We start from the raw sequence: 20,397 nt of genomic DNA, 5'->3' as shown, positions 1-20,397 counted from the left end.
AATAGGGTGTTTGAATTTCTCACTGGACTCAACCTTGAGTTTGACATCATTAGGCAAAATATCCTGGCCAGAGATGAGGTTACTCTTTCCCAGGCATATGCTATAATAAGCAGTGAGGAGAGTAGGCGGTAGGTTCAGTTGCAGGGTCCACCTACAGAACACTTTGCACATGCTGGAATAAAGCCAAAGGGTCCTACTGAGAAAAAGGAGCAGATATGTGAATATTGCAAGAAACCAAGGCATACAAAGGACACTTGCTGGAAGCTTCATCTTGAGCTTCTTCCTGATAGGTTTAAGAATAACAACAACTCTAAGAAGGGCAGTCAGGTAGGAAAGCCTAAGGCAGCTAATGTTGCTACAGTACCTGAAGGAGGAAATAAGGAGAGTGAAGAGAAATCAACCATTGAGCAGTTGGCAGCAATGAAGGAGGATTTTGAAAAGTATGGGAGGCTACTAAATCACTTGGAAGCTACTGTTTCTTCATCTCACTCTTCCAACAACAACACATCATCTTCATCAACATTTGCTCACTCAGGTATTCGTGCTTCTGCAAATCATGGTTCAATTTCAGGTAATCATAAAATCCCTTGGATTATTGATTCCGGTGCATCAGACCATATGACTAGCCTATCTAATCTCTTCTGCCCAAACCACCTTCTCTCTGGCAAAGAGAAAATATCCCTAGCTGATGGGTCTCTTGCTCCCATCTCTATTAAAGGAGATATAAAGACCTCTGACACCCTTTATTTATCCCTTGTCCTTCATGTCCCTAAACTTAACACAAACCTTTTATCTGTTAGTAGCTTAACTAAATCCAAGAATTGCAGCATAACCTTTATTCCCACTCATTGTGTTTTTCAAGACCTGCAATCTCAGAGGATAATTGGGAATGGCCATGAGGCGAACGGAATATACTTGTTGGACACACTGGATCGAGCTTTGGGACCACCTCATGGAGTTGGCTTAGAGTCAGTTTTATTAGAGTCTGTTAACAAAGTCTTGTTATGTCACTTTCGGTTTGGTCATTTGTCATTTCTACTTTGAGTCATTTGTTTCCAGATATGTTTAAGGGAGTGTCTTTATCGAGTCTTCATTGTGAGTCGTGTGAACTAGCAAAGCATTGTAGACATTCTTATTCAGTAAGCAATAAAAGATCTCTTTCCCCTTTTCATATTGTTCGCTCTGACGTGTGGGGGCCATATTATTTGCCAACTATGGGGGGTTACAGGTACTTTATCCTTTTTATTGATGACTACTCTCGTTACACTTGGATTTATCTCATGAAATCCAGGGATGAAGTACCAGCTATTGTGCAAAAATTTCATGAACTCATCCTCACCCAATTTAACACTCGTATCAAAATATTCCGTTCTGATAATGCTAAGGAGTATTTTGAGAGAACCCTCTCCACCTATCTTGAAACTTTTGGGGTTATTCATCAAAGTTCTTGTTCCTACACTCCACAACAAAACGGGGTGGCGGAAAGGAAGAACAAACATGTGGTTGAAGTTGCCAGATCCCTCTTGTTTGCATCCCATGTTTCTAGAAAATTTTGGGGAGATGCTGTTCTTACTGCTACTTTTTTTATCAACTGTATGCCCTCCCGGGTCCTTGACTTCAAAACCCCCTATAGCCTTCTCTTCCCAGATGAGGATATTTTTTCTCTTCCTCTCCGTGTTTTTGGGTGCACTTGCTATGTGCATATTCACAGTCATCAAAGGCACAAGTTTGAACCTAAGGCTCATAAATGTGTTTTTCTGAGATATGCTTCCACACAGAAGGGATATTGCTGTTTTGATCAAGTTCGTGGCACCCGCTTTGTATCTTGGGATGTCACCTTTGCTGAGTTGACTCCTTTCTTTAGCATTTCTCCTGAGGGGGAGAAATCTGAAGAGCCCTTTGCTATGTCTCCAGCTATTCCTCTTCCCATTCCTCTTGAGTCCTATCATGAGGTGTCTACTTCTCCCATTGGACCTACCTCCGATATTCCTATTCCTCCTCCTCCTCGACCTCACTCTCCTATAATTCCTCCTCCTCCTGTTCTTCAAAGGTGGTACCAAAGGCAGAGATTCAGACATGGGTAGGTTGTTTCCATTCCTACAGAAGAGCCTCTTGCTCCTCCCATCAGTACTGAGGTAACAAGTCAGCCTTCTTTTGACCCATCTACAGCTTTCCCAGACCTTGACCTTCCTATTGCTCTCCGCAAGGGCAAGCTGAAGTGTACAGCCCATTGTATCTCCAAACACCTGTCTTATAGCCTTCTCTCTCCTTCCTACTACTCTTTTCTTGCATCTGTTTCTTCCCATGTGATACCCAGGTCCGTACCGGAAGCCTTATCTCAACCTGAATGAAGGGATGCTATGATGGCTGAACTGGATGTTTTGCATAAGAACCATACCTGGGATATTGTTGACTTGACTGAAGGGAAGGCACCAATGGGTTGTAAATGGGTGTTTACCATTAAATATCACTCTGATGGCTCTATAGAGTGGTTTAAGGCTAGGCTGGTTGCTAAGTGCTACACTCAAATGTATGGCATTGACTATCTTGAGACATTTGCTCCTATCACTAAGATGACCTCAATCAGGGTTTTGTTATCTCTAGCCGCTACTTTTGACTGGCCCCTACACCAGTTTGATGATAAAAATTCCTTCTTGAATGGAGACCTGCATGAAGAGGTCTATATGTCTTTGCCTCCAAGGGTGTATGGGAAGGAAATGCAAGGCAAGGTGTGTAAACTACAAAAATCTATTTATGGTCTCAAACAGTCTCCTCGGGCTTGGTTTGAGAGGTTTAGGGCTGCTCTTGTCTCCTTTGGCTACACACAAACTCAATCTGATCATACCCTGTTCTTTGAAGAGAAATGGCTCTCTGGTGACCTTCTTGAGAGTTTATGTTGATGATATTGTGGTCACGGGTAATGACACTCAAGAGGTCAGTAAACTAAAACGGTTTCTCAACTCTGAATTTGAAATCAAGGATTTGGGAGATCTTCGGTATTTTTTGGGCATTGAAGTTGCTAGATCTAAGGATGGTATTTTCATTTCTCAGCGTAAATATGTCATTGACCTCCTGGCTGAGACTGGTAAACTTGGAGCTAAACCAATCTCCACTCCTATTGATCCTAATCATAAGCTTTATGCTACAGATGGTGAGCTTTTATCTGATAAGGGGGTGTTTCAGAGACTGCTTGGGAAGTTGTTATATCTTTGCATGACTCGGCCAGATATTTCCAATGCAGTAAGTGTTATTAGTCAATTTATGCATTCTCCCAGAGATACTCATTTAGCTGTTGCAGAAAGGGTTCTGTGTTACTTGAAAGGTACTCCATGGAAAGGTATTCTATTTGCTAAACATGGACACATGAAGCTGGAAGCTTTCACTGATGCTGATTGGGCAGGATGTATTGATGATAGGAGATCCACCTTAGGTTATTGTGCTCTGGTCGCTGGGAACATTGTGTCAAGGAGGAGTAAGAAACAATCTGTAGTTACTAGATCCTCAGTTGAAGCAGAATACAGGGCAATGGCACATGATGTGTCAGAATTACTGTGGCTACGATCCCTTCTAGAAGAATTGGGGGTTGACTACGAGAAGCCAATGATGCTCTACTGTGACAACCAAGCAGCTATCAACATTGCACATAATCCTATTCAGCATGACAGAACTAAGCACGTTGAGGTTGATAGACATTTTATAAGGGAAAGAGTTTCCTCAGGAGATGTTTGTTTGCCATTCATCACATCAGACGAGCAATTGGCTGATATCTTGACCAAGGGAGTTCTAAGACGGAAAATGACACACTATATAAGCAAGCTAGGCATGATTGACATCTATGCTCAGCTTGAGGGGGAGTGTAAAGAGACTGGGCCAAATGGGTCCTAGTATCTTCTCTTGTAATATCTTTTCTTTTATTGTTGGCTAATGGGCCTCTCTTAATGGTCCTGTTATTTCTTTTTGTTTAATCTCTTTATGTTACTGCATAGTTGGCTGCCCACTTAAGGGCATACTTGTCATTACTCTAACTTTAATTCTTAATTAAAAAAAAGGATTAGAGTAGAAAGGGAAGATAATTCGATTCTTCTTCTTCTTCCTTCTCTTTTCGCCATCTTCTTCTCTTGTGTTGCTGCTCTTACTTCTCTTCTTCCTTTTTCTTCTAATCTTCAAATTTACACCTAATATTTGAGGACTGATTTACATATAATCCCAAACGTTATTTCTATAACTCAACAGAAAATTAGATAAAGAAGAACTAAGTAAAGCTGAGGATGCCCCCGATTGAAACTGCACAGCCTACGCCCCTTCCCTTTCACCTTCCCAGTGTACCAGTCATATATCAAACAACCATAATGAGAAAAGCTGAGAACATTTCCCTCATTAACACGTTGACCAACAAAAATCAGATTAGTAGTAAGGTTGGGTACTAAGAGGGTTTTGGATAGAGGAAAGGATCTGGTTGGTGATAGTTGAAGGGACAGATCATTACTACCTATGATGTCTAACTTTTCACCATTAGCAGTAATAATATGTTTATGGTGAGTTTTAGTGGAAGGGATTGGGTGATTGAGATAGGCTCTTGTCGTATGGTTGGTGGCACCTGAATCTATAATCCAAGCATGTGAAGGGGAAGAACAATATGCAGAGAACTTACTAGACAAGCCAATAGCAGAGAAAGCAAAGGAAATAGCAGAAGATACCAATTGCCGAACCCTTTCCTCATCCATGACACCTATTGAATCACCTTTCACTGAACACTCACCCTTGGTAGATACAGTGTCTGTTGTTGGTCCATCTATTGCCTGATAGGCCCGGGGCTGAGCCTTTTTCTGAGAGCCCTTAGCTAGTCGGACTGGACAGTCTGGAATGATGTGACCATGTTGCTTGCAATAGGTACACACATTCTTCTTCTTATAGTGAGATGTAATATGTCCAAAACCCTTACACTCATAGCACTGGGTTTTGGAGAGGTCCTTGGAGGTTGGCTTCTTACTCCCATGAGCAACAAAGGCTGTTTCAGCCCCAACTTCAGCCATCTTCCCATCAAACCTGGCTGCAGTGAGAAGTCTAGTCTCTTCCCTCAGAAGTTCCCCTAAAACAGAATCCATATCTGGAAGTGTTCCCCTACTCAGAATGTTGGACCTAATTATCTCATATTCAGGTCCAAGTCTCATCAAGAACCAAGTCACCTTTCTCTTCTCAAAGTGCTTCTGGAGATATTTCACACACTACTGGATCCGAGGGTTCAATGTGAATAATCTCATATTTAGCCCATTAATCAAGAAAACCAGAATAATACTCCTGTATCCTCCTATCTCCTTGGCTGTAAGAGAATATTTCTAATTCTATCTGATATTGTTTAGATACGTTGGACTGTTGATAAACTTTTTCTAGATACATGTACATCTCTTATGCTATTTTCATTCTCCTCATGGGTACAGATATATGGATAGTCAATAGAACTCAGAATCCAAGAAACAAGTTTACCATTATCCAACTTCCATTGTTGTAAAGCTCTGGCCTCGGTCTCAGCTAGTTTGGTGACCGTTCCATTCAGATATCCTTCTAAACCCTTTCCCTCAACATAAAATCGAAGTGGAACTTCCACATCCCATAGTTCTGTCCATTCATCTTTATAGGAATGATATCACCTGTCTGAAGCCATTTCAACAAGAAAATAACACAAAATAGGGTTCGGCTGAAGTTTAAAGAAACTAAACTAAAGTAAAACTTGATCTAGAGACAAGTAAAATAGGCTGTAACCAATCCAAGAGAGTCAAAAAACTGAGATAAAAACCCCTTACTTTCACTGGAGATTGTTCAAGATCCAAAACAAAGAAAGGCTGAACACACAGTCCAGAAAAGAAAAGTCTAGGCGCAGCCGCCAAGAAGAAGAGTCCAGATCTCTCTGAAATCTTCACGGATCTCCGTAAAAATTTCAGAATATGTTGAGAGGGGCTAGGCGACAACTCCTTTCAATTCTTGCTGCAAACGGAGGTCAGACAAGAGAGATCCAATAAAATCTCTCTCTCTAGATGCGTAGAAAACAGAAAAGGGGTTCCTGAAGAGATCAAAACAATCCAGGACCACTCGGCAGAGATGTAGGTTCTCAATAGATCACAAAAACAAAGTGGATTAGAGAGAAGGGAGATCAAAGAGTAACCTGCTCTGATACCATGTGAACTGAATTTAGAGCAAGAAGAAAACAGATCTAGGGGTGTCAAGAATAGTCGACCCCCACCCCAAAGAGTCTCTTTTATATTAAAGAGATAAAAGGTATGTACAATTAAAAGAATACCCTTACAGGGATGAAAGATTAAAAGAACAAATAAAATAATAAGAATTACGATACTGTACAACAAGGACTACTCTAATAATGTACATCAAGATATATCTTCTCATCAGTTAATAAGGTTTTTAACCATAGTAATTCCGATACTCCATGGGCCATTGCCCAATATTCTACCTTTTCACTAGAATGAGCAACAATTGATTGCTTTTTGCTATTTCACAGTACCACACTGCCTCCTACCAAAGAACAATAGCCAAATGTAGACCACTTATCATCAACAGACCTTGCCCATGGTTGGAGTATAACATTCCCTTCAAATAGGGAATGTTGACAGCTTGCATGTGAGAGAGGTTATGGGTTTATGCATATATTAATTCACCAAACCAATTGCATAGGATATATCTGGCCTAGTCAAGCACAAGTAAAGAAGGCAACCAACCAGTCTCTGATAAATCCCTCCATCTAGAAGAGGATCTCTAGGAAAAAATCAGAGGCCTCAAACGGATGTAAGAACCATACCAAAATATCCCTAAAATCAGGGCACACCTAACAATACCAATTTCAAGATTTGTGACCACCACCTATACGAACTATTGATGTCATCTGATAGCGGTATGTTAATAGGCCTTCCTATATATGATGATCAGCAAACAGAGCCCTCCCAAGATCCTTGGTGTGTTCTAATATCAAGTAGAGAAGATAGGGGATGGGATAAGAAAGAGAATAAGAGGAAGAAGAACATTTTCCTCATGCATCACTTTCCATTGTACATAACTTTTAAACTAATTTTAGTTGATCTTAACAAAATAATGTGTTCGAGTAGAAAAAAGGAACTTTAGAATGCCAAACAAACACTTTTAAATAAAAGCAGCCTACCCAAAATAGGACATCAAATGATGCCCGGCCTACTGAGATATGTGTGTCAATCTCCCTTTTCATATCTGCATCTGCATAGCATACAAAAAAATCAGGTGCACTCTAGAAGAAAATGCAGATTGACTACTTCAAATGACACTATAAGTGAACTGTTCAACCATTCACAGGATAATCAAAAGAGAACTAAAGAGCATGTTACCAACCTATAAAATGAAATGATGATCGCAACCAAATAAAGTTTTCATTAGATAAGTAAGCTAAAAATGCTACTTGATCAAGATGATTACAAGGTGCCCAAGAGTCTTTTAGCTGAAATTGCAATACTAGAGTAACAAGGAAACTGTAAGTCTTACTGACATGGGATGTAAATAAGTTATATTAGAAAGATAACTACAAATTATGCATGCCTCAACCCAAAACCAAAGAGAGAAATCAAGTCTTATATTTTGTGCCCTAAATTGAAGAGTAAAAATATTCCCTCTTTTCTTGATCTTCGAGTCAATAGATATGTTATTTGATTATGTATCAAACCAGGCCAATAAGTTTTGTAATTCTGATATTAAATTGGGATGTTTTCATCATTTTGGGTCAGGCACATGTTTCTGATGTTTTTTTTTTTGTTATTATAATTTCTTTTAAACTAGAATTTTATTAGTTTTATAATTTCTTTTGGCAACTGGTGGATTCTCCCCCCAGGATATGTTATGAACTATAAACAGAGTTAATTTCTAAGTTAGATATCTTGTATATTAAGGAAATTAAAATCTATAAATATGCAATTAATATTGATATTAGCATCGCCATGTTTCTAGAAACTCTGTATGGTGATGGACATGGTAAATGATAACAAAGTTGACCATGTATCATATTTATGATTTTACATATTACAATCCATGATTTTTTATTTCCATGATTGTAGTATGTTATGAACTATAAACAGAGTTAATTTCTAAGTTAGATATCTTGTATGTTAAGGAAATTAAAATCTATAAACATGCAATTAATATTGATATTAGCATGGCCATGTTTCTAGAAACTCTGTATGGTGATGGACATGGTAAATGACGCCAAAGTGGACCATGTATCAAATTTATGATTTTACATATTACAATCCATGATTTTTTATTTCCATGATTTTAAAAATTTTACCTGAATTCTTTAGATTTTCCAAAGATTTTAGTCAAATTAATGAAATATCTCTATACTTTCCCCATCTCTACATGGAGAAATGTCTATCAATATTGAAATTGTGAAGCATGGTCAAAAACAAATATTAAAAGAAAGTTCTTCTAATACATCAAACACAAGTTGTATATGTTAGACAGTGTATGCCCTTAGCTCCAATCAGAATGATGTACATTATGACATTTAATGTAAATGAATAAAGTACATATTTGATTCATGTTATTATGGTGTGTTTCTGTGTAATACCCTTAAACTGGACACATATGAGACTCGTGTTAGTTTAGAATCTTCACAGCCATTGGATAGATCTGGGGAGATTTATCCTGCCAAGGCTGACACTGATGTGCCGCCAAATTGGTTGGGGTGGCTTGTCTCAGCTGCCAGGGTGAGACCTAAGGTACATGCAGTGTGGGTTTTCTTGAAACCCTGAGCCGGACCAGAATTCCAGTATTGCCCTAGACCTTGGAGATAGATGGGCAAAACTGAAATGTTACACCTGACCCCTAGACTCGATTATGATACTACACTAGGTGTTGGATTGGTCTGTCTTTGATATGCCAATCAGTGAGATCCTTAGAGGGGGTCAAAACCTAGGTATGTTGGACAGTCCGAGAATTCATCTGAGTGGGTGATCATAGTGATAGGATCAGCCCCTTTGTCGGACAAAGTGAATGATCGGGGATGCACTCTCTCTGATGGAAACCAAAACTGCCGGCAGTTGATTTCAACCGTTGAAATTTGTTTTGCAAAATATATTTATATAGAGATATACATATATATATTATGGTTTCAAAATGTTTGCAAAAGGTTTTAATTCTCGGGATCCATGTGAGTAGAGAGTGCAGCACTATACCTTGCAACCGAGGGAGAGGTCCTCTCCTGTCGGGCAGTGTTTGATCATTATGGGCTGAGAGGTTAAGTGTAAAACCATTTAGGGTAATACCTGATGGGCTACTCTTGCATCTGCCCACAGTCCTTGGGTTTTTATAAGGTGGTTTGACCCAATGACCATTTAGTGTAAATGTTGGGCCCATTAAAAGCCCATGGTGATGGACTCAGGGGTTCACTGTCTCCTACAGTGAATTCGGCCAGGCCTTGTAACAGAGGATGGGCTGAACCCATGTGGCTGATGTGTAGATCAATGTTTGGGTGTCACGCCATACAAGGATATCCAACTGGGCAGCAGTTTGGAGGGTAAGTGAGTAGATGGACTTAATGGGCCTAAAGCCCAATTCGAACTGGCTTAGTGAGATTAATTAAAAGGGGGCGGTTTTGGGATTTAGATCAGTAGATACAATAAGAGATTGTCCCTATCCACTCAAAGAGTCCAGATCCAAATAAAGATTTGGATCTGGAAACTCCTAATTAGATTAGGAGGGTTGATCTTTATCTATAGATAAGATAAGGGATTATCCTTATCTCTTAAAGAGAGTCCAGATCCAAATACAAGATTTGGATTAAGAAACTCCTAATGGGATTAGGAGATGCTCTCTTTAAAGGCTATAAATAGAGGAGCAAGGAGAACCTCCAACATAACAATTCTCAGTTCAGAGGTAACAAAGAGAGAAGAACCTGCAGTTCGACTGCTCCTGTTTTTCTGCTCTCTCCTATTCCTGCCGCCATACCAATTCGACCTCCACTCTGGGAGCGATCAAGAAAGGGTTCTTGATATCACCTTTTGGCAGAAAAGGTGATCTGAAGTCATGCTCACTCGCCCTCCAATAGATTCTTGCTGAAGAATCAGGTTCTTGCTGAAGAGCCATCCTGCTGATTCTGCTTCATCCTGCACCGTGTCATCTTCGGTGGAAGCAGTCCTTGGACCTATCCTTGGGCGTGAACACCTTCATTGGAGGTTATTGTTACTTCGTATCAGGTATAACCCTCCGCTCCCTTTTCGTTTCAGATCTGGTCTAGTTTAGGTTCAAGATTGATCCTTGAAAATGCAGTTTTCTAAAACAAGGAATGTGATTCCCACATGGGAGAGAGAGAAATTTTTGAAATTTCGCGCAACCTACCTGCAAGGTTCGACCATCCATATGATAGACCTCTCATCCCTTCAGTATATCAATTGAAGTGAATAGACAATAGAAGTTCTTAAACCTATATTCCAATAAGAAATTGTATAATGCATGTTGGATTGAAGTCTCTTTATGTACGAGTGTTCGGCTGATAAGAGTTCTTATTAGCCTATACATAAGTTTAAGTTATCCTGTACTGGGCCTGTGTTAATGGGCCTAAGCCTGTTCAATGTTTTAAGTTGTCTGGGTGTCCCATCACTAATCAGGGGCATTCCAGTAATTCCTTGTATCATTGTACTACATTCTAATATAAATAGCAGTATTGTCGACTGAGCTCTTCAGTTCGACATTCACGGTATTTCAGAGGGCTTCTTCTCTTCTCTACTACTTCGAATACAGCTCCTAAGCTCACATGGTATCAGAGCATTACCTTCTCCCTGGTTTCAGCCGGCGCACTCTCTCTTCTCTTGCTGTCTTTTCATCTTCTTTCTTCTTTTCTAGGTTGCTACAGTGAAAACCTAGGGTTGTAAGAGAACAAAGCAAGTTCGAACCTAGGATTTCCCTTGGTTGTAGGGCTCAAGGGAAGTAAGACCCAGAAGCATATGTCCTGCTAGGTTATTTCCAACAAATAGTAGCTATTTGGCTACTAAGTTGAGGACTGATTTCAGCAGTCCTAGCACTAGCCGAAAGGGGGAGACTTCTTCTACAGTTGCAGCTTCGAAGCTCCAGCAAGACTTGCACAGCACAGTGGTAAAGAGCCCTAATTTCAGGTTGGTTATCAGCCTAGAACCTCTCACTTGCTGCTGTACCCGAACTGCTTCAGCTCAAGTGAAGTCTACCTAGCGAGCTACCAGCACCTGATTGTCCAGCACTGTGAACACTTCGGCCAGCTCTAAACAGAGCCATCTACTCTAAGACTGAAGTCAAGATGTCCTCACTATCCGGAGAAGTTTCCTCTATAGATAACAGACCTGCTGCAAGGTTCTCAAACCTGGAAAACCCTAATCTGCACAGCTTGCAGATTACAAGTGTGCTGTTGGATGAGTATAACTTCAGAGAGTGGTTCGTCTCAACAAGACTTTTCATTACTTCCCGTGATCTCACAGGCTATTTAGATGGGGACAAGAAGGAACTTGAAGTCGGCAGTCCTGAGCATGCCGTGTGGTGCAAGGAAAATGACACAGTCATGTCTTGGTTGCTGGCCTCCATGACTCCTCGGGTTGCCAGAACTGTTCATCATTTCCCTACAACTCCTAAGATTTGGGAAAAGGTATCTAAGACCTACGGCCAGAAGAAGAACAATGCTAGAATCTACAGATTGAACCAAGACATTGCAGCTCTAAGGCAAGGAGATAAGATGGTTGCAACATACTTTGCAACTCTGGAAGGCCTTTGGGAAGAGCTTGATCATCACTTGATATTGGATTGGGAAAATGCCAGGGACAAGGAGAGACATGATAAGCAAATTGAAGAGAGTAGAGCGTTCAAGTTTCTGGCTGGCCTAGACCCAGTGTATGAGGGTATAAGGTCACAAATTCTAGGGAGAGCTGAATTACCGGAGCTACACCATGTCTATTACCTGGTGAGAAATGAAGAAGTCAGGAGAAAGGAGATGCAAGTTGATTCTCAGACACAATCAAGTGAACTATTTGGAGAACATTCAGCCCTAGTCTCCACTAAGGGAAATAGATATCTAGACAAGAAGTCCCTCAAGTGCACCCACTGTGGTGATGAGACACGTACAAAAGAAAAATGTTGGGTCCTGTAACCTCATTTGAAGCCAGCTGCATTGAGAAAGGACAAGAGACAACATAAGGGTCATATGGCAAGTGGGAATCTTGCCACCAACAACAACAGTGGTGACAACTCACAAAGTACTCCAATAGTGTCTTCTTCCTCCATAAGGCAGGTTGCTGACTCCTCTGGAGCTGGTACTTTGGGCTTTACGGCTAGTGAGGTAGAGGTTCTCAGTCGGGCATTAGCCCGTCTAAAAAACAATTCTTTTGCTTCCACCTCTCTTGCCAGATCAGGTACAGTCTCTGCCTTTAGTGCAACTAACTCCATTGATTCCACTTCTTGGGTGATTGATTCCGGAGCAACTGACCATATGACACATATGTCCCCCTTATTCTCTTCATATCATTTGTTGTCTGGCCAGGATAAGATGAGAGTGGCTGATGGGTCTTTCTCCACCATCTCTGGAAAGGGGGTGGTTGACCTAAGCAAGGACCTCTCTCTTAAATCAATCCTACATGTTCCTAGTCTTACCTCTAATCTTTTGTCTGTTTCAAAGCTTACAAAAAATTTGAACAGCAGCATAATTTTTTTCCCTACTCATTGTGTCTTGCAGGACAGATTGACGAGGAGAACGATTGGGAGTGGTCATGAGTATGGAAGCCTCTACTATTTTGATGCAGACATCGGCTTAGCCCTACAAGCTTCTACTGCTACTAGTCCAGAAAGTGTGGAGTCAATAGCTAGGCTGCACCTGTGGCATGCTAGGCTAGGTCATGTGTCTTTCTCTTCATTAGCAATGTTGTTTCCCGAATTGTTTAAGGGCATTCCAAGTCAGAGTTTAATTTGTGATGTGTGTCAAATGTCAAAACAATGTAAAACAGTGTATCCAACTTCCAGTAATGAAATTCGAGCTCCTTTTGATTTGGTTCATTCTGATGTTTGGGGACCTTTACCCATTGTTTCCATTGATGGCTTCCGTTACTTTATTAGTTTTATTGACCATTATTCTCGATGCACATGGATTTATCTGTTAAAAGGACGAGATGAAGTACCACAGATAACAATGGCTTTTTGCAAGATGATTGAAACACAATTTGATAAGAAGATTAAGCAATTTCGGTCAGACAATGCTGTTGAATACTTTGAAAAATCCCTTAACTCATTCATGGAAGATGCTGGCATGTCACACCAATCATCCTGTGCTAATACCCCTCAGCAAAATGGAGTTGTTGAGCGCAAGAACAGACATCTATTGGAGACAGCTCGAGCCCTACTATTCCAGCACAAAGTGCCCAAGCAATACTGGTCACAAACTGTACTCACTGCATCATACCTAATAAATCGGATGCCATCAAAGGTATTGGGTTGAAGACCCCTTTCTCTGTTTTGTGTCCCACTCTTCCAGAATTTCCTCTTCCCCCACGGGTTTTTGGCTGTATATGTTTCATACATGTGAAGGATCCAAAGAAAACCAAGCTGGATCCCAAGGCTACAAAGGGAATATTTTTGGGGTACTCTCCTACACAAAAGGGGTACAAGTGTTATGATCGTGTTTCCAAGAAAAAGTATGTCACCAGAGATATAGTCTTTTTTGAGTCACAACCCTATTTCCAGTCTTCTCAGAATCCTCTTCAAGGGGAGACTAGTGGATTGGAAGAGAATTCTCATTCTCCCTCCTTTTTTGTTCCCCTATCTGACTCAGGTCTTCCATCATCTTCCACTACTCCTAGCTGTGACATTCCGGGTCAACCTAGTAAGGCTCCAAATGTGCCAGTTACTCCTCCTGATGCAGCAGCTGCTCCTGAAGATTCCAGTAGGCAATAGAAGGAGATACTTACCTACAACAGAAGGAAAAAGGGCTCTCAACCTCATGACTGCAACCAGTTGGACTCAAATCAATCTGTCTCTGCAATTCAAGGTAATTCTAACTCAAATACTTCGGATTTGGATCTTCCTAATGCTCTTCGTAAGCCTATCCGTTCTTATACCACCCGGCATCCCATAGCTGATTTTGTTTCTTACTCACAATTATCTCCTACCTATCACTCCTTTGTGTCTGCTCTTTCCTCTGTACGTGTTCCTTCTAGGTACTCAGAGGCAGCATCTGATCCAAGGTGGAAAGAAGCTATGAATGAAGAGATGAAAGCCCTAATGAAAGCAAGAACTTGGGAATTAGTGGACCTGCCAGAGGGGAAGGGCACTGTTGGGTGCAAGTGAGTATTTACAGTAAAGCACAGGGAGGATGGGTCAATCGAGAGGTACAAGGCCAGACTTGTGGCAAAGGGATTTACTCAAAATGAAGGAATTGACTACAAAGAAACCTTTGCCCCAGTAGCAAAGCTCAACAAAATCCGGGTTCTATTGTCACTAGTAGCAAATTTCTCATGGGAACTTCATCAGCTGGATGTGAAGAATGCCTTCCTAAATGGTGATGGTTCGAGAGACTTTGTATGGCCATGAAGAAAGTGGGGTACACTCAGAGTGGTGCAGATCATACCTTGTTTACAAGGAGACAGGATAGCAAGCTTACGACACTCATTGTTTATGTGGATGATATGGTGATTACCGGGAATGACTTGTGATGATGCACAATCTGGCCGGTCTTAGCTGTCAATGATCTTGCCTCTGAACTGAGTAACAAGGACCTGAAACGGAAGGAGAAGAGAAGCTCCGGGGAGAACCCAGCATAAGGGCTCCGAAGCTCAAGTTAGAATCCTTCAAAGGCAAGATAAACCAGATAGCGCAAAAGTTAGCATACCTCGTTCCTGGGGGGTAGAAGCCTTTTATAACCACCTCACGCACTCACTTCCAGGCTTCCGTCAGGTCGGGCATGATTACTTCTGAACTCCTGCCAGTTCGGATGTCATTTCCTTTGGCCGGACAGAACCGCCACTGTTCCTTTTGTCGGAGCCGTCTCTGCGGCTAGTGACGACGGTTACAGGTGGCGGTAGCAGGAAGCCGTTTGAAATGCGGCTGTTAGGCGTCAGATCCCAAATCAGTCAGGTGCGTCGCCCTTGGATACGGACGTCCTTGGTGTCGGGTACGTTTGGTCAGCCTGGTGTTTCAGAAGCGAAGTGTTGGAGCGGCGAGCGAGGTGTCTTGAGTTCGGTTTGGAGTGTTCCGAGCTGCCATGGGCCAGCTCGGGTCAGCTTTGTGAGGCTTGGGGCCCAGTATAGTTCGTGCTCCTTGCAGGGAGCTCGGGTTCTCAGTAGGGAGCTCGCTCTTAATAGGGAGCTTAGGGAGCTTGCTCTTAATAGGGAGCTCGGACTTTAGGGAGCTCGGGTTCTTACTTAGGGAGCTCGGACCCTTAACAGGGAGCTCGCTCTTAACAGGGAGCTCGGGTTCTTACTTAGGGAGCTCGGACCCTTAACAGGGAGCTCGCTCTTAACAGGGAGCTCGGACTCAGTACAACGGTCTGGAGTTCGGGCTCAGTAGTGAGCTTGGACTTGCTTCCGATGTTCGCTTCGGGCGCTCTACTGTCTCGAGCTGCTTGCCTTTGCCACGTGTCGGGCGATCGCGAGGTCGGGCCAAATTTCCCTTCATCAATTGCCCCCCACTCCTTGCGACAACGGTCCCGTCTTGGCGCGGGGAGTTTGCAAGGTAGCAGGAGGGTTTTGGTCCGTGCTGAGCGCGCTTGCTCTAATTTGATTTTCAAAAAAGGGCGCGCGTTTGGGAGTCGTGACTGCAGTTGTTCGGGAGTTGCACTGCAGACGCTTTTATTGCGAGGAGACGTGCGCCGACACCCCGTCAGTTTCGGGAAGACGCGTGCCAACACCTGTCCTCTGACAAGACGTGCGCGATGCTCCGTCAGTTTCGGAAAGACGTGCGGCTTAGCGCGGCTGTGGGCCGTTGGATTGGCTTCGATCTGGGCCGTCGCTTTCCGGCCACTGTGGATATAAATAGCACGCGGGGGGGGGGGGGGGCCCGTCCTTGCTACTGTTGTACATCTTGAGCTTGCGCCTAAGTTTCAGTTCGCGTCCAGGCTTTTCAGCTCGCGTCCCAGGTTCCTTGCTTGTTCAAGCTTTCGTGGTCTGCTTCAGTCTTCTTCCCGGGTGAGTGCTTTTGGAATTCCGTTCCGTTTCCCGATGTCTAGTTTGGAGGGTTCAGACTGTTCAAGCGGGTCTGATGTAGGTTCTACGAACCAGTTTGCGTCTCCCGGTAGTTCAAGTGAGCCCGATGTATGTCCTGAGGAAGGGGTCGGGCCTGCATCCCAAGGTGCTTCGGGTAGGTCGGCGTCCACCTCCCGTCGTGGCCGGGTTGTAGATCAGTTCGGCCCTTCGACTATGACGCCGGAGGAACTTCAAACCCTTGTAGACTACTACGACTTGCCCGGGGAGCACGGTTACTTCATCCCTACGGGCAGCTTCCCTTGGGAACACGGTCCTGATGAGATCATGATTTTCCGGGAACAGCTCGCCGCGGGGCTGCGACTGCCCTTCCACCCTCTTCTTGTCGAGGTCCTAAACCACTTCGGTGTGACGGTCGGCCAACTTCACCCGAACTCTATTAGGAACTTAGTGGGAACGATCTCTTTATTTTGCGATGAGAACTTTCCTCTGGATCTGGAGATTTTCTCTTCCATTTTAATGCTGAAAAAGCAAGCGGGTCCCCTTCCTGGGCGTAGGCGGGCATACTACCTGTCCCCTCGCCCGGGCTTCAAGCTCTTACACGGACTCCCTAATAAGGTCCCGGCATGGAAGCGGGACTATTTCGGGGTGCGAAGTGCGCTGGGGTGGCCGTTTCAGACCGGCTGGGGGATGGCCACTCCCGATTCCGGCATCACACTTGATAAGGAGACGGCGAAGGGCCTCCGGCAATGGGCACGGCTTGGGCTGGATTGTCAATGGTATCTGACGAAGGCCAAGCTTATTGCTGCGGGCCTAAGTTCGGGTAGGTTCTTTCCCTAGTGATCCTGTCTTGCTCTTCTTTTACGTGTCTTACTGATGCCGAACTCCTTTTCGCAGGTACGATGGACTCTCGAGGGACCCGAGGTGGGCACTTGTTCCAGGGCATGAAGAGGAGAAAACGGGTGGCTAAGCGATCTCACGCCGAGCCATCCCAGGGTGCGGAGCCCGAGGTGCCAGACTATCCGGCAGAGGAGCCCGAGATGGTTCCTCCTATGCAGGAGCCCGTGGGGGCTCCTTACCCCGAAACCACACACACGGGGGCTCCCGCCTACTCCGAGTCTGCCCATACGCGAGCTGGGCCGTCGGGCTCGGAGGCCCCGGGGGACTTCAGGAGCGTGCTGTCGCCTGTTCATGCTCTTCAACGGAGTAAGGAGGCAATGTTTCCCGAGGAAGTTGCGGCGTGGACCGAGCTCCCTCGGCACCAAGTGGCCTGCCGTGCTGTTACTCATGCCATGGTGGTAAGTGCTCCCCTCTTTAGAGTTCGGCTTTTATTCTTTTATTCGTTCCTTTGATCCCGTTTTCCTTTGATAGGTGAACTCTTCCATTCACGCCTTGGCGAACCAGGTGGAGAGATGCTCGAGGCAGGCGCGAGCTGCCGAGGAGGCTGCTCGAACTGCCGAGGAGAATGCTCGTGCTGCAGAGGCTGCTGCTTGCCTTGCGCGGTCTAGGCAGGCGAGGTCTTAGAGGGATGCCGAGGCCATGGGAGTGGTGGTGAAGCGTATGGCGGAAATAAAGCTGGACCTGGAGCACCAGGTCGAGTATCTTCAGGAGGATATCAGGGAGAGGACTCAGATCTTCTCTCAAGGCATCAAAGACGCGAAGAAGAAAGCTGTCAGCGATTACATTGCTTCGCCGGATTTCGATGATGTGATGGTGGACTCCTATAGGAGGGGTTTCAAGCTAAGCCGGTGGATGATCCGGAATACGTACCCCGAGCTCGACACTAGCGCCATATCCACTTCGCGCATTACTCAAGAAATGGCTAATGCTGCGGATGCCGAACCGGACTCCGAGGGGGAGGCAAGTCCTTCGGGTGTTGTTGAAGTGGCTTCTGACAACGATGAAGTAGCCCCTGGCTTGTGAAATGAAATGTACACATTTTTTTTTTTTGAATGTACATATCTATTCTAAAATGAAATGGCTTTCTGTTCATGTACTGGTTGTCCTGTCTTCGAGCTATGTTTTTTGCCGAACTGACCATTTCGGTCCTTTAGTTCGTTTTCTGACATGAAATGGCTTCGGGGTACTTGCCTTGGTGGCCTATAGGTAGTACCTTCTTAAGTTGACAACGTTCCATGCTCGGGGTACTTGTTTTCCTTCTAGGGTTCCGAGCTCGTATGCTCCCCCACCGAGTGCTTTCTTTACTCTGTAGGGTCCTTCCCAGTTTGGTCCAAGTTTCCCTACGCCGGGTTCAGGCACCATGACCTTACGGAGAACCAGGTCGCCGACGCGGAAGTTCCTCTTTTTTACTCGCGCGTTATAATACCGAGCTACCTTTTGCTGGTAGGCCGCAGTTCAGATGTGCACGAGGTCTCTCACTTCGTCCAGTAGGTCGAGGTTGGTGCGTAACTCGCCCTCGTTTGTTTGTTCGTCGTACGCTTCTAGTCGCAACGTAGGCACTTCGATTTCCGCCGGGATCACTGCCTCGGTGCCGTAGGTGAGGTTAAAGGGGGTTTCACCTGTGGCGGTTTTTTCCGTGGTTCGGTGTGCCCATAGAACACTTGGTAGTTCGTCTGCCCACAAACCTTTGGCTCGGTCCAATCGTGCTTTCAGTCCGCGGAGGATGGCTCTGTTCGTTACTTCTGTTTGGCCATTTGCCTGTGGGTGTGCGACCAATGTGAAGTTCTGACTAATTCCCATACTTCGGCACCATTCTTGGAACTTGATATCTTCAAACTGTTTGCCGTTGTCGGAGATCAGTACGCGAGGTAGCCCGAAGCGACATACAATGTTCTTCCAAAAGAAGTTTTGTATGTTTCGGGCTGTAACTATTGCCAGTGGTTCAGCTTCTATCCACTTTGTGAAATAATCTACAGCCACCACTAGGAATTTTCTCTCGCCTGTCGCTGGTGGGAATGGCCCCAGGAGGTCGATCCCCCATTGGGCGAAGGGCCATGGGCTGGTGAGGTATTTGAGGTCGGCGGCGGGCTGATGGTGGATGTTGGCATGCTTCTAACACTTGTCGCATTTTCTGACGAACTCGATTGCCTCTGTCTTCATCGTTGGCCAGTAGTATCCTTGTCGAAGTGCCTTTTGGGCGAGGGCTCTGCCCCCCAGGTGTCCGCCGCACAAGCCTTCATGGATGTCGCGGAGTACTAGCTCGGCTTCGGCTGGGCGCAAGCATCGCAGAAAGGGGAGCGTGTAGGATCGTCGGTACAACCGTTCGTCTATCATGACGTATTTGGCTGCCTGACGCTGCACCCTCTTGGCTGCGTTGCGGTCCGCAGGGAGGGTTCCGTCTAACAGGAAGCTCGCGAGTGGGTCGATCCAGCTCGTCTCTGCTGGTGACGGGAGCGACCTCTTCTGCCCCACTGAGAATGCTGGGCCGAGGTAAGTCCTCTACGTACACGGTTCTCCTGTCGTTGTGGCTCGTGCTAGCCAGTCGGGACAGGGCGTCGGCCTCAGCGTTCTCTAACCTCGGGATTTGCTTGATGAAGTGTGACTGGAAGTTGAGCAGAGCTTCCTTTACTTTTGCCAAGTACGCAATCATAGTGAGCTCGCGTGCTTCGTACTCGCCTGTAACTTGGTTGACCACGAGCTGGGAATCACTGCAGATAACCATGTGCTTTGCTCCGACCTTGTGCGCTAGGTTTAGCTCGGCAATCAGTGCCTCATACTCCACCTCGTTGTTGGATGCCGCGAACTCAAAGCGTAGTGCGTATTCCAGTTTTGTTCCGCTCGGGCCGCGTAGCACTATTCCAGCCCCGCTGCCTTGTTGGTTCGAGGAGCCATCTACGTGAAGGATCCAGGGCTCCTCATCCCAGTTCGCGCTTGGTCTAACCAGGAGGGATGCCACACTGGCTGCTACTTCACGGGGTTTGGGCTCGTTTGGCTTGGGAGCTCCGAGTTCGCCCGAACTGGGGATCTCGGGCTCGACCGGCTCAGGGGCTTCGAGGCTAAACGTGCATTCTGCGATAAAATCTGCCAAGGCTTGGGCCTTGATGGCAGTTCTTGGCTTGTACTGGAGGTCGTACTCGCTGAGTTCGATGGCCCACTTCGTCAGCCGGCCGGAAACCTCGGGTTTGAGTAAAACTTGTCTCAGAGGTTTGTCGGTCAGGACGATGACGGTGTGAGCCTAGAAGTACGGGCGGAGTTTCCGTGCTGCTACCACCAGGGCATACGCTAGCTTTTCTATCTGCGGGTACCTTGTCTCTACTCCCTGCAA

General features: G+C 44.9%; 1 protein-coding gene across 27 annotated transcripts in view; it reads right to left on the bottom strand.

Annotated features, from left to right (window-relative positions):
- LOC104585617 (uncharacterized) overlaps nucleotides 1–20,397 on the bottom strand; it is a 133,385-nt gene that overhangs the window by 31,026 nt on the left and 81,962 nt on the right. For all 27 annotated transcript variants that reach the window (XM_010242560.3, XM_010242557.3, XM_010242561.3 and 24 more), the window contains one exon: nucleotides 7,166–7,236. In XM_010242560.3, coding sequence (XP_010240862.1) covers nucleotides 7,166–7,236 — 71 coding nt within the window. The remainder of the gene's footprint in view (nucleotides 1–7,165; nucleotides 7,237–20,397) is intronic.

This window comes from Nelumbo nucifera, chromosome 1, assembly GCF_055504915.1.
Source record: "Nelumbo nucifera cultivar China Antique chromosome 1, China Antique-T2T, whole genome shotgun sequence".
In the NCBI taxonomy this organism is placed as follows: domain Eukaryota; kingdom Viridiplantae; phylum Streptophyta; class Magnoliopsida; order Proteales; family Nelumbonaceae; genus Nelumbo; species Nelumbo nucifera.
Note: the sequence above shows the minus strand (reverse complement) of the source record. Positions and strands in the feature narration are given on the sequence as shown.